This window comes from Dipodomys spectabilis, unplaced genomic scaffold, assembly GCF_019054845.1.
Source record: "Dipodomys spectabilis isolate Male_0828 unplaced genomic scaffold, ASM1905484v1 ptg000098l, whole genome shotgun sequence".
Classification (NCBI taxonomy): Eukaryota; Metazoa; Chordata; class Mammalia; order Rodentia; family Heteromyidae; genus Dipodomys; species Dipodomys spectabilis.
The window spans coordinates 10959672-10972446 of NW_024870775.1; the positions used below are offsets into that span (position 1 = coordinate 10959672).

The 12775-nt window shown below is 57.3% G+C and overlaps 1 protein-coding gene across 3 annotated transcripts; it reads right to left on the minus strand.

Moving 5' to 3' along the window:
• Window positions 1-1377: 1377 nt before the first annotated feature.
• Window positions 1378-6221, minus strand: Amz1 (archaelysin family metallopeptidase 1). 3 transcript variants are annotated; one of them, XM_042686602.1, is made up of 6 exons: window positions 5918-6221; window positions 4869-5033; window positions 4194-4322; window positions 3762-3907; window positions 3306-3413; window positions 1378-1949 (listed from the first exon to the last, which is right to left on the minus strand). In XM_042686602.1, exons 1-6 carry the CDS (start codon window positions 6219-6221, stop codon window positions 1392-1394), a joined length of 1410 nt encoding a protein of 469 aa, XP_042542536.1. In that variant the 3' UTR covers window positions 1378-1391. The 3 variants fall into 3 exon arrangements, with proteins under 3 accessions (XP_042542536.1, XP_042542535.1, XP_042542537.1); XM_042686601.1 differs by having other exon boundaries at window positions 3306-3482; XM_042686603.1 differs by lacking the exons at window positions 1378-1949; window positions 3762-3907 and having other exon boundaries at window positions 3394-3482.
• Window positions 6222-12775: the final 6554 nt, after the last annotated feature.

Here is a 12775-nt window from a genome sequence, read left to right on the forward strand (position 1 = left end):
ACACCCCCATCCCTGCCCATGGGACCTGCAGAGCAGCTGCCACCGTGAATACACCTTCTGCATGTGGGCCATGGCCCTGGAAGATTCTAGAAATGCCTTTGAACTGAGTGGAATCTAAATTTGGATTCATGGCTTTGGCAGTAGCCTTTTGGCCAACTGTGTTTTTGAACCCTTGAGGGGTAAAGGCTCCTCATCCAAAGGCCCACCTCCCCGACCCATACCTGGAAAATGGGGTGCAGAGCTCATCACTTGCCTTTCCCATGAGGGTCCCCCACGTGCTGCTCTGACAAGCCTGGGGCTCGGTCCCTGCCCACATGGACTGCGTGCACCTGTCACGTGACTAGCTGTGCATGACATGTAGCCACCCTGAAATATTCAGAGCTCCAGCTCAGCCAGCCACGATGAGGAAAATAACCCAACAAGTCCCAGAAAGCTAGGCCTGCTCCCCCGCATCCCAGGGCTCCCAGCAGCAGGCGAACAGATGACAAAACTCTAAGATCAACTTGGGACTTTTATTGCTTTTTTAAAAAGCCCACACTCTTGCCCAGCATCTGTAGCTCACACCTGTCATCCCAGCTGCTCAGGAGGCTGAGATCTGAGGACCTCTATTCAAAGTCAGCCTGGGCAGAATAATCTGAGAGATTCTTATGTCCAATTAACCAGCAAGTACCCAGGATACAAGCATGGCTCAAGGGGTAGAGCACCAGCCAAGAGTTTGGAGAAAAAAAAAAAAAAAAGGTGAACAAGAGCATAAAACCTGCCGGGCACAGGTGGCTCACGCCTGTAATCCCAGCTACTACAGAGACTGAGATCTGAGGACTGCAGTTCAAAGCCAGCCCAGGCAGGAAAGTCCATGAGACTCTCATCTCCAAGAAATCACCAGAAAACCAGAAATGGCGCTGTGGCTCAAGTGGCAGAGCACTCGCCTTGAGCAGAAGAGCTGAGGGACAGCGCCCAGGCCCAGAGTTCAGGCCCCACGACTAAAGAAAAAAACATAAAGCCCTGAGTTCAAGCCCCAGTATCAGCACAAAAGAAATGGGGAGCCCCTGAGGGGACCCCTATGCTGTGCTCAGATCAGAACCCCATGTACACCACCAAGTAATTCCATGTGTGTGGATGAAGTCAGTAGGAACAAAACCCATTGCATCCCCAGCGAGGGGCCTGTGTCCACCCTGGACATTGCAGAGTCTGGACAGGCTCTCAGACCCCAGCTGTAAATAACGGGCGCTCATGGGCCCCAGGCTGCCACCCCACTGTGCCTTGAATCCAGCTGTGCTTTGAAGCAAGCAGGTAGGCACCGGACCTCAAGGAGCCCTCCAGCTCTGGGGTCTCTCCTTTTAGCCCTGCTGGGTGGCTCGGGACAAATGTCTGTGTGAGACCGTCCCTGTGCCCTAATTCTCCGCTCCTTCCCAGCCACAGGGGGAGGTCCCCGCCTTGGGGACTCTGCGCGTGCTCAGCCGCCTCCTGAGGGAGGACAACTTATCCCCCAGGACCTTGCGCAGCCCTGGGCTGTCCCTGCCACAGGGCTGGGCCTGCCTGGTGGCTGGGAGCTGCCCTGTGAACAGCTCCCAGCGGCCCATGGCATCCACAGCTCTGTCCACCTGTGCCAGGTCATCCTCCGTGGCCTCCCGCTCCAGGGCCTGGATACACGTGGCCAGCCACTGCCCGTGCTCCTCCAGGTCCTCCTCGGGGCCCCTCAGCCTCGGCACAGCTTCTGATGTTGCCAGGGAGCTCAGTCCATCCTCGGGCCCCTCAGGGAAGGGTGTGTGGTGACCCCACACGTCAGGGGTCAGGGGCTCCGACAGGCTGGTGACTGGCTCTGAGTCGCTGTCGCAGCACAGGCCCGAATCAGCACTGAAGGGCAGCGTGTCCTCTGACGCGGACCACTCCCCAGCCTCTGGGCCGGGCCACGGCCCTGCTGCTGCTGCCCGGGTCCAGGCATAGAGTCGCTGAGGGGGAGAGACGCAGGCTGAGGCCGCTCAGATGGCCGCTTGTCTAAGGTCCCAGCCACCCTCGCTCGGACAAGTGCCAGCTGGGGCCACAGGGCCCTTCTGCCCAGCGCTTCTGCAGACCGGCCCCTGGCCGTGGCAGTGCTGGGTAAGCCAGCTCCTTGGAGCACTTGCTTGCCTTTCAGGAACTCAGCAAGTGGTTTGTCCAGCCATTCCTCGCAGTGAAACTAGAGGAAGTTTATCTTTAGAGTTATCATTTTAAAGCCAGGTGCTGGTGGCTCATGCCTATAATCCTAGCTAGTAAGGAGGCAGAGATCTAAGGATCACAATTCAAGGCCAGCCCAGGCAGGAAAGTCCATGAGACTCCTATCTCCAATGAACCACCAGAAAACTAGAAGTGGAGCTGTGGCTCAAAGTGGTAAAACACTAGCCTAGAGCAAAAGAGCTCGGGGGCTGGGAAGGTGGCTCAGTGGTAGAGCGCTTGCCTTGCATGCTCGAGGCCCTGGGTTCGATTCCTCAGCACCACATAAGCAAAAAGAAAAAAGCCGGAAGTGGTGCTGTGGCTCAAGTGGTAGAGCGCTAGCCTTGAGCTGAAGAGCTGAGGGTCAGTGCCCAGGCCCAGAGTTCAGGCCCCACAACCAGACCCCCCCCAAAAAAAATTGAGCAAAACAGCTTGGGGACAGTGCACAACTAACAGAAAGAAAGGGTGGGGGAAGGGAGTCTCCAGCAGGGCACAGCTGTCCCTCACGTTCTGTCTCAGCCTCACTTCCTGACCTCCCCAACTCTCCAGGCGACAAGGATATACCCAAGAGCCCACCCCTCCTGAAGGCCTGTGGGGGGATAAGGAGACCCCAGAACTGCAGGAGCTGAGCCTTGAATACAGGAAGCTCCCTCTCTATGTCTGGTTTTCCCACTACTAGGTCTTGAAACTTCCATGAGAACATTTTGTTCAGCCAAAGGTGGACAAAAGGCCACCACCACTCGCCAGAGTTTTCAACCATCTCTCTGTCTCTAAGGAAGGACTGCCATGCCACCAGCCGCCAGCAGAGGGCAGCACGCACAGCTGCTCAGCTGTTCCAGTTCCCTTTCTGTCCTGCCAGGGGGCTGCCCTGCTTCTGGGCAGCCTGGGGGGGTCGCCAGGCACAGGGTGACGAAACCGAAGGAGATGCCCACGGGCCCCTGCACCGATGCCAACCCACCCTGCCCCTGGGTCTCCATGTCTCTCCACGTCACCATTCTCAGTCCTCCCACCTTGACAGACAGGCTGGGGTGTGCCTGCTGCTGGGGGGACCCAGGCAGGAGGCCTCAAGCCCTGATCCTCTCCCACCGCATAGGCAGGACCCAGGCGGGGCTCACCTTGTACCTGTCCACAAGCCTGAAGCCCAGGATGTGCTGCAGCTTCCTCAGGCAGATGGGGCAGAGGTCGGGGGGCCGCCGCAGGGCCTCATCCAGGCTGAGCGCCCCCTGCATGAGGCAGTGCAGCCAGCGGCAGCTGCCCAGGCCCAGGAGGTGGCAGAGCTCGTGACAGGCGACCTGGGGGGGGGGGGGGGCAGGGGGGGGAGACACCTAGCCTTGCAGCCATGACTACACTGACCCAGAAGCCCTGGACCCCTGGGAAGAGGTCTGGGCACCCCCTGACAGTTCTGGGGAAACTCAGGCCTCCAGCCCTCTCGCTTCGGAGCTGTGTGGCCTTGGGGAAAAAAGGTGTCATCTCTGAGCCTCAGTTTCCCCACTCTGTAGAGTGAGGGCTCCGAGAGGCCAGTCCCACCCTACCCCCACATCCTTCCACCCCCCTTCCCCCCCCACACCCACCTTGCAGCACTGCACCACACCCAGGCTTCCACCACTGTCCTGCGGAGAGGCCTCAGGGCCATCTGCTGCCCCCTGGCCCACGGCAGCCTCAGGGGTGCTGGGCCCCGGGAACTCGGAGAACCTGGCAAAGCTGCAGATGCCCACTTCTGCAGAGGGGTGGGAAGAGGGGCCTCAGAAGCTGTCTCCCTTCCTCTCCTGCCCCTGGCTGAGGCCTGAGGACAAGCCGGTGTCCAGATGCTACCCATGGTCTGTCCACCCATGTCCATGACCCTGGGAAGGCCATCTTAGGGCAGAAGCCAAGGCTAGGGAATAGCCTATTGGCCAGGAAAAGGGTGTCCAGTTCATGTGGCTGTTGGCACATGCATGTTACTCTCCCTGGGACTCTGCCTTCAGGGACCCCCTCCCAGGGAGGGTTGCAGGTCCCCAGCTCACCTTGCCCCGGAAGGAACTTGCCAAAGGTGAAGGTCCAGGTGTCATGGGGGTACAGGTCAGCCAGCGTGAGGCCCAGCACACACAGAGCATCCTCTGGCTTGGTGCTCTTCAGAAAAGACAGGAGGCCATCTGCAAAGAAGCCGGCAGTCAGGGCAGCAGAAGCTGGCCTCTTCACCCTGGGCTACAAGGTTTGGGGTCCAGGACCCCACAAGTAAGGAGCTCTCTGCAGGCCTTGGTTTCCTCGTGGTCAGGAGAGCTGGGCCACGGGATGAAGGCACAAGCAGCCAGGGGCCTCCCCCTGGGCCCTGGGACCTGCAGGTGACCCAGGAACCTGCAGGTGTGCTGTGGGGTGAGGAGGAAGGGGGGGCTGTGGCTGGGAACAGGACAGGGAGGACATGGATCACCCAGAGAGGACAGTCTTCCGAGGAGCTTTGCTCAGGGCATGACCTGCCTTGACACACAGCTGGGGGGCCCACAGAGGAAGGAAGGAGGGGGGACTTCAAGATTCCCATTCAAAGCCCCCAGTGTCCCTAGCCTGGTCCCCTCCTCACCACTGAGGGGACGGGGCTCAGTAGCTGTGGACCACACAGGAAGAGGGGGGATATTTCAAAGGCTCCATCTTGCTGCGTGCCCCCTCCCCCAGGCATTCCCCCTGGCCCACGCCTCATCGCCCACCTGTGTGGAGCTGGAGCCCATCGGAGTCCTGGCTGGGCCTCGAGGAGCAGTGGATGGTGGCCGCGGCTACGGAGGGCAGGCACGTGACCCGCAGGCCCAGGAAGAAAGCTTCCGCGCAGCTCCGCAGCTGCTCCAGCAGGGGGCGCCCCAGCCCCTCACTCAGATCTGCGGACACAGCCACCCCCATCAGCCCCACTAAGCCCCTCCCTGCTGGTGACCACCCCCTAGGGAGCCCTGGCCAACGCTGGCCAGTGGCAAGGACAGGAATCAATGCCTGTCCATGTGCAGCGCACACTCCCTGGGCGCCGGGAAGGCCAGCAGGGACCAAAGCCTGGCCTCCTTCTGGCATATTGCACGGTGCCGTGCCAACAGGTGGCTATAAGGCCCGATGCTGCCCGCCCTCTCCTCCCCAACCCCCAGCTCCTGGCTGAGCTGCCCCTAGCCCCAGGGGACGCCATGGTGTTGGTTCCTAAATCTTCTCCATGACCAACTAGGTAGACCTACATTCAAATCCTGCCTCTATCCAGGGACCAGGCAAGGCCCGCCACCTCCCCCAGCCTCAGTTTCCTTGCCTATGAAATGGGCCGAGCTTACCCTCAAGAGCCCACCCCCCAGAGGAAGCAGCCTTTGTAAAGCATACAGCACCACGGGAAGGTGAGAGTTCTGTTTCTGTCGGTACTGGGGTTTGAACTCAGAAACTTGCACTTGCTAGGCAGGCTCTCTACTGCTGAGCCATAGCCCCAGCCCTATTACTCACATTCAGTTTATTTTTCAAAAAGGAATCTTAGATTTTTTGCTTGAGACTCAGTCTTCCATTCTCTTATCTCTGCCTCCTGAGTAGCTGAGATTATAGGCATGAGCCACCACGCCCCACTTGGGTTTGACAGATGCAGGCAGAACCACAGACACTGGCAGGAGGCAGCACTTGTGTGGCTTGGCTTCCTAACTAGTGCACAGATGGGGTTGGTGAGGCCTGAGGAGGCTGGGGCTTCCACTGCCCCCGCTCTCCCTCCCCTCCTCTCCCCCGTGCCCCCCCCCCCCCCCCGTACCTATTGGCTGCAGGTAAATGTGCTTCCGGGCTGGGCCAGGCTTGCGGTGCTGCAGGGAGGCATGGAAGGTCTGGAAGTCCTCGGGGGCTTCCGGGCGGCTCAGGAGCCAGTCGAAGGCAGAGTGGATGAGCAGCGGGCGGAAGAGGGTCCTCCGGGGGTTGTAGGCCTCAGCCAGGAAGAGCCTCTCGGCTGGGGAGAAGGCCGAGGCGTACCGCTGCTGCAGGGCCTCGTCGCTGGAGACCAGGGCGTCCTTCAGGGCCCGGGGCCCAAAGCTGAACTCCTGGGCCGGTCTACACGGCAGCATGGTAGGCTGGGGGGAGCCCCTCTCGCTGCCCATGAACCTCCTGGGGTCTGGCTACCACCGCTTCTAGAACTTTCCTTCAGGCTGAGAGTGGTTGCTGGTGGCTCCCAGAGGACTGGCACCCAGCTCTGCCTGGCACTGGATGGGCAAGGCTAGACGAGGAGCGGTCTGGGCACCAGCAGGCCTATGGGCACCTACAGGGACACCCAGGGCAAGGTCACTGCTGGGCACCGCAGGCCTGCCTTGGCACAGAAGGGACAGCTACCCCAGGACAGGACTTCCCCCTGGCTGACAAAGGGCGTATGTATGTATGTGTGTGTGTGGCACTGGAGGGATTCGAACTCAGGACTTTAGGTTTGCTAGGCAAGGGCTCTAACCACTGACCCATACCCAAGACTTTTTTAAAAAAACAACAAAACCTTGGTTATTTTCCAGATGAGGTCTTGGGATTTTACCTGAGCAGATGTCAGGCTGTTGCCCTACCCAGGAGGCCCATGGCTGAGTTCACAGGTGGGAACCACCACGCCCGGCTTGTGCCATCTTCCACGGCTGTCCCAAGTCACCACAGCGCACAGGTGCCCATGTCTCTTCCACAAAGATTCCTAGATGGGGAAATGCCCCCCGCAGCCATTTAAAACATCTCCCCAGAAACGTGGAGTCCCCCCCTCCATCACCAATAAATAGAAGACGCAACTCACGCCTGCCATCCCAGCCACTTAGGGGACTGAGAACCAGAGCTGGCCCAGGCAGCAAAGTCCAAGAGATTCTACCTCCAGTCAACCAGCCAAAAGCTGGACTGGAGGCATAAGAGGCGACAGAGCACCAGCCATGACCAAGAAAGCAGAGAGTGAGGTCCTGAGTTCAAATCCTGACATCTGTCTCTGTCTCTCTGTCTGTCTCTGTCTCTCTGTCTCTGTCTCTGTCTCTGTCTCTGTCTCTCTCTCTCTCACACACACACACACACACACACATACACACACCTGCCACCATCAGTTTAATGCCAAGGACACAGGGGCTCCTTGTTAGGTAACTGTGGGTCCTTTACAGTCTGAGCCTATTCCCAGATGCTCACCACCCTTATGCCCACCACTAGATAGCAGGGCACTTCTTAACTCCTGTTCCCACCTGGCGTACTCAGGACAATAGTGCTGTATTCAACAGGATGAAAACTCCACTTTCTAGTGAAGGAATAAAGGGCCAAACTTCTGGCAGCAGAAAGTGAAAAAATTTCCCCGAGGTCAGAAGGCTGGGAATAGTGGTACACATTTATAATCCCAGATGGAAGGATTGTAGCTCCATTTAGTGAGATCTCATCTCAAAGAACAAGCCAATCCTAGTGGTTCACACCTGTAATCCCAGCTATGTGTGAGGAGTAGGTAGGAGACTTGTGCTGGCAAAATCTGGAGACTATCTGGGCTCACGCCTGAAATCCTAGCTACTCAGGAGGCTGAGATCTGAGGACAGCAATTGGAAGCTAGCCCAGGCAGGAAAGTCCATGAGACATATATTATCTCCAATTAAACACCAAAAAGCTGGAAGCAGAGCTGTGGCTCAAGTGATAGAGCACTAGCCTTATGCAAAAAAGCTCAGGGACAGTGCTCAGGCCTTGAGTTCAAGCCCCAGGATCAGCATTATAAAGACCAACAACATGCCGGGCGCTGGTGGCTCATACCTATAATCCTGGCTACTCAGGAGGCTGAGATCTGAGGATCACAGTTCAAAGCCAGCCCAGACAGGAAAGTCTGTGAGACTCTTATCTCCAGTAAACCACCAGAAAACCGGAAGTGGTGCTATGGCCAAGTGGTAGAGTGCTAGCTTTGAGCTAAAGAGCTGAGGGACAGCTCCCAGGCCCAGAGTTCAAGCCCTGGGACCAATTTTAAAAAAAAGAAAGAAAAGACCACCACCAACAACAACTTGAGACCATTTGAAAAAATAATTAAAAGCAAAAAAGGGCTGGGGGCATGGCTTAAATGGTAGAGTGCTTGCCTAGTAAGTGTGAGGTCCTGAATTCAGAACCCAGGATTTCTAAAGCAAAATCAAAACATTAAGATAAAAAATCCAGACACCAGCTACTCAGGAGGCTGAGATCTGGGGATCAGGTTTTGAAGCCAACTTGGACAGGAAAGTCTGTGAGACTCTTTTATTTTACTTTATCTTTTTAGGGGTGGGGGGTTCCAGTTGTGCGCCTGAACTCTAGGCCTGGGCGCTGTCCCTCAGCTCTTCAGCTCAAGGCTAGCGCTCTACCACTTGCGCCACAGGCGCCACTTCCGGCTTTTTTTTTCTGCTTATGTGGTGCTGAGGAATCGAACCCAGGGCCTCATGCATGCAAGGCAAGCACTCTACCACTGAGCCACCTTCCCAGCCCTGTGAGACTCTTATCTCCAATTAACCACCAGAAAAACAAAAGTGGCACTGTGGCTCAAAGTGGTAGAGCACTTGCCTTGAGCAAAAGAGCTCAGGGACAGTGCCCAGGTCCTGAGCTCGATCCCCACACTGACAAGAAGGAAACATCCCGTGATCCCTCCTGAGGGCAGATCTGCAGCAGGGTCTGGTCCGGGACACAGGAGGTGAGTGAGACTGCCCGCCTTGGAGGAGGACGAGAGGACAAGGCCCAACCTCCTTTACTCTTTACTTTTCTCAGGCCCTGGGGGCCAGGGCCCAGAAGGTGCCCCCCACAGCCTGCTTTACTGAACCCCAGTCCTATCACTGATCAAAACCCCTCAGACTCACCCAGGAATGATCTGGGCCTCCACTCAGTCATGGGAGGTGGGAGGGGGGGCAGGGGGCAGGAGACAGCAGAGTTCACCCTCACGGTGACCCAATGACCACCACTCTGATACCCTCCACGCAGATGCTGCTGTGAACTCTGCCCTCGCCCTTCATCCCCACACACCTGTTTCCTCCCAGAGAGGAGGAAGAGGAGGGGAGGGGAGGGGAGGGGAAGAGAAGAGGAAGGGGAAGGGAGGGGAGAGAAGGGGAGGAGAGGGGAGGGGAGGGGAGGGGAGGGGAGGGGAGGGGAGGGGAGGGGAGGGGAGGATCCAGCCCCTGGCCTGCTGCCCTGAGCACCTGACTCCCAGTGTAGCTCACCAGCCTATTTCTGTCCTGGTGCTGTCAGCAGCACCTGTGGCTGCTCTCGACGCCTTCCCACGTGGCCCGGCCTCCACATCCCAGCCGTCCCGAGCTGTCCTTGGTGACTGGAACAGGCAGAGCCCGCCATCTCCAACCCCATCGTGTGTGTGTGTGTGTGTGTGTGTGTGTGTGTGTGTGTGTGTGTGTGTGTGTGTGTGTGTGTGTACTTGAGCCACAGCGCCACTTCCGGTTTTTTGATGGTTTATTGGAGATAGGAGTCTCACTGAGTTTCCTGCCTGGGCTGGCTTTGAATTGTGATCCTCAGATCTCGGCCTCCTGCCTAGCTAGGATTACAGGTGTGAGCTGAGGCACCCGGCCCTAGTCTGGTTTTATCTTAAGAGTACAAATATATAAACATATAAAACCCAAGTGGAAAGTCCCCAACTCCACCAGCCACCACCACTGTCATGGCGTCTCGTGGTCCTGGAGAGCCACACTAGACACTCTCAGAGGAGATAGCAGCTTTGTCTTCACCTCCCGGGCCCCCCGTGGTCCATCCTCTTCCCAGGAGGGCTGTGCTTTCACTGGAACAGGCTGAGCCCTGGTGCGCACACAGAGCCACAAGACCAAGACCGAGACACAACACAGCCAGGCAGCCCGGGAGCCCAGGGCTTAGAGCAGAAGATGCACCGACACCCACAGACACCAGAGGCAAGGCCCACCTCCCAAAGCAGCCTGAAGACTGGCTTCGCAAGCTCGCAGCTGGACACGAGAGTGACCGTCTCTCTGGGCCTCGCTGTCTCTCCTAGGGGTTTGTGCACCACTGTCTCCCAAGACATGATTTTTTTTTGGGGGGGTGGGGGTCCGGTCGTGGAGCCTGAACTCTGGGCCTGGGCGCTGTCCCTCAGCTCTTCAGCTCAAGGCTAACCCTCTACCACTTGAGCCACAGCGCCACTTCCGGCTTTTTTTCTTTTTTGCTTAAGTGGTGCTGAGGAATGGAACCCAGGTCCTCATGCATGCAAGGTGGCTCTACCACTGAGCCACCTTCCCGGCCCAGACATGACTTCCTTTGAGGAAGCCCCGGGACCCCAGTGCTGGTGGCTCACGTCTGTAATCCCAGCTACTCAGGAGGCTGAGATTTGGAGAATGGAAGTTCAAAGCCAGTCCAGGAAGAACCCTCTGCAGGATGCCAGGCTGGAAGTATGGCTCAAGTGGTAAAGCTACAGCTGATAAAAAAGCAAACCAAACAAGTATGAAGCCCTGAGTTCAAGACCTGTAGCAATGAAAACACAAATTTAAAAAGAACTGGGCAGGGCTGGGAAGGTGGCTCAGTGGTAGAGTGATTGCCTTGTACACTTGAAGCCCTGGGTTCGATTCCTCAGCACCAGATAAAGCAGAAAAAGCCAGAAGTGGTGCTGTGGCTCAAGTGGTAGAGCACTAGCCTTGAGCTGAAGAGCTGAGGGACAGCGCCCAGGCCCAGAGTTCAGGCCCCATGACTGACAAAAATAAAGAAAGAAAGGAAGGAAGGGAGGGAGGGAAGGAGGGAGGGAGGAAGGAAGGAAGGAAGGAAGGAAGGAAGGAAGGAAGGAAGGAAGGAAGGAAGGAAGGAAGGAAGGAAGGAAGGAAGGGAAAGAAAGAAAAAGAAAATGAGCTGGCACCAGTGGCTCATGGCTGTCATCTAGCTACTCAGGAAGGCTGAGATCTGAGGATCACAGTTGGAAGCCAGCCTTGGCAGAAAAGTCTATAAGACTCTTATCTCTTATCTATTAACCACCAGAAAACTGGAAGTGGAGCGGTGGCTCAAAGTGTTAAGAGTGCTAGCTTTGAGCAAAAGAGCTCAGGGACAGCGCCCAGGCCCCACAACTGACCCCCCCAAAAGACTCACCTCTTCCAGCCCCACAAGCCAGCTCCTGGGCATTCTCAGAGAGGGGCTCCCCACCCACTCTGCCAATTCACCATCCAGGTGAAGGCAAATGCTCCCCAAAAAGCCTCCAAGGAACAATGGGCAAACACAAGCAGCCGTGGCACTCACCAGCCACCCTGCGGAAAATGAACTATACAACACATGGGTGGAGACCGGAGGGAGAAACAGAGCGAGCAAGGGAAGCAGCCACACTGCTCAAAAAGAAATGTCCTCATTGCCAGGCGCTGGTGGCTCACGCCTGTAATCCTACTCAGGAGGCTGAGATCTGAGATCACAGATCAAAGCCAGCCGGGGCAGGAGAGTCCATGAGACTCTTATCTCCAATAAACCACTAGAAAACCGGAAGTGGCACTGTGGCTCAAGTGGTAGAGCACTTGCCTTGAGCTGAAGAGCTGAGGGACAGCGCCCAGGCCCAGAGTTCAAGCCCCAGCCAGGACCAAAAAAAAAAAAAAAAGATGTACTCACTGACTTACGTAACAGCAATAAACAAATTATTAAACAAACATCAGCAGCGGCAGCAGCCCTATCACCCAGTCCTGCTAAGATCTGCCCATCCCCTGCTAGTGAGCCATGGCCAGGGCACCTGCAGCCACCTTCAATCTGCCAGGCAGAGCTGAACTTGCCATAGCCAGGGGAAACTGAGGCTCAGAGACACCAAGTGACGTGGCCTCTGTCACACAGCTGAGAAGCAACGGAGCCTGGTTTCAACATCACACCACACCCTGGACCCCAACTCTGAACCTACTTAAAGGTTTATACAGAGATGGGGGCGGGGGGTGGGGCACTTTGGACCTGCTGCTAATACGGTGGTCTAATAGTGGGTGCCCCTTCCCTTCCTCTGCCCCTGCCCCCGACCTCTGTTTGGCCCAAGAGAAATCCTTGTCCTGGCTCTTCCTCCCAGATGACCCCAATGCAGATCAAGAGGCTCATAGGTCATCGCCCAGGTGGAGCAGCGCAGCCCTGGCACCAGCTTGCCCTCCTCGCTCTCCTCCCTCTCACCCCACAGATGCCACCTTTAGGCGAGGACCCCATTCTTGTCATGATGAACTCACCTGCTACCACCCCCGGCAGCTGCAACCTTGCCGCTCAGAGCTGGCGCCCAACCCTCCCAGAAGCCCCGCGCAGCCCCTGGGAGGAGCTCAGAGGGCACAAGAGGGGAAACTGAGGCTCGGACCCCAGCCTCCTGTGTGCCCCCACACACACATACCCCTGCCGGAGCTCCGGCAGATTTCCTTCCCCACAGGATAGAACTGAACTGGTGAGTTTCACAGCCTGGCAGGCTTGTAAAATTGAGGTCACCTTTGCAAAATCTCTCCCCAGTTCCCCCTTTTTTCCATACTGGGCACCCCCCCATGCCAGGCTTGCCTCCACCCCCATGCCGCACCCCATCCCCTCTTCCCAGAGCCCCATCTCCCCTTGGTTACCTGGTGGGCAATGACACCTCCAACACACGTGCTGGGGAGGAGTACCCCCTAGAGTCGGGGTCTCTGCGCCTTCTTTCCCGGGGCACCTGGCCCTGCACTCCACCTCCCTCTGCCTGCGCCCACAGTCACAGCATCCCCAG

Bases quoted from the DNA above. Each gene is read 5' to 3' on its own strand.
- Amz1 (XM_042686601.1), bottom strand. From the start codon at position 6,221: ATGCTGCCGTGTAGACCGGCCCAGGAGTTCAGCTTTGGGCCCCGGGCC. The intron at 3,483-3,761 runs GTGGGTGTGGGG...CCCCCCCCCCAG, and splicing joins GTGTGGTGCAGTGCTGCAAG to GTCGCCTGTCACGAGCTCTG. The intron at 1,950-3,305 runs GTGAGCCCCGCC...TCTCCCCCTCAG, and splicing joins GGCTTGTGGACAGGTACAAG to CGACTCTATGCCTGGACCCG.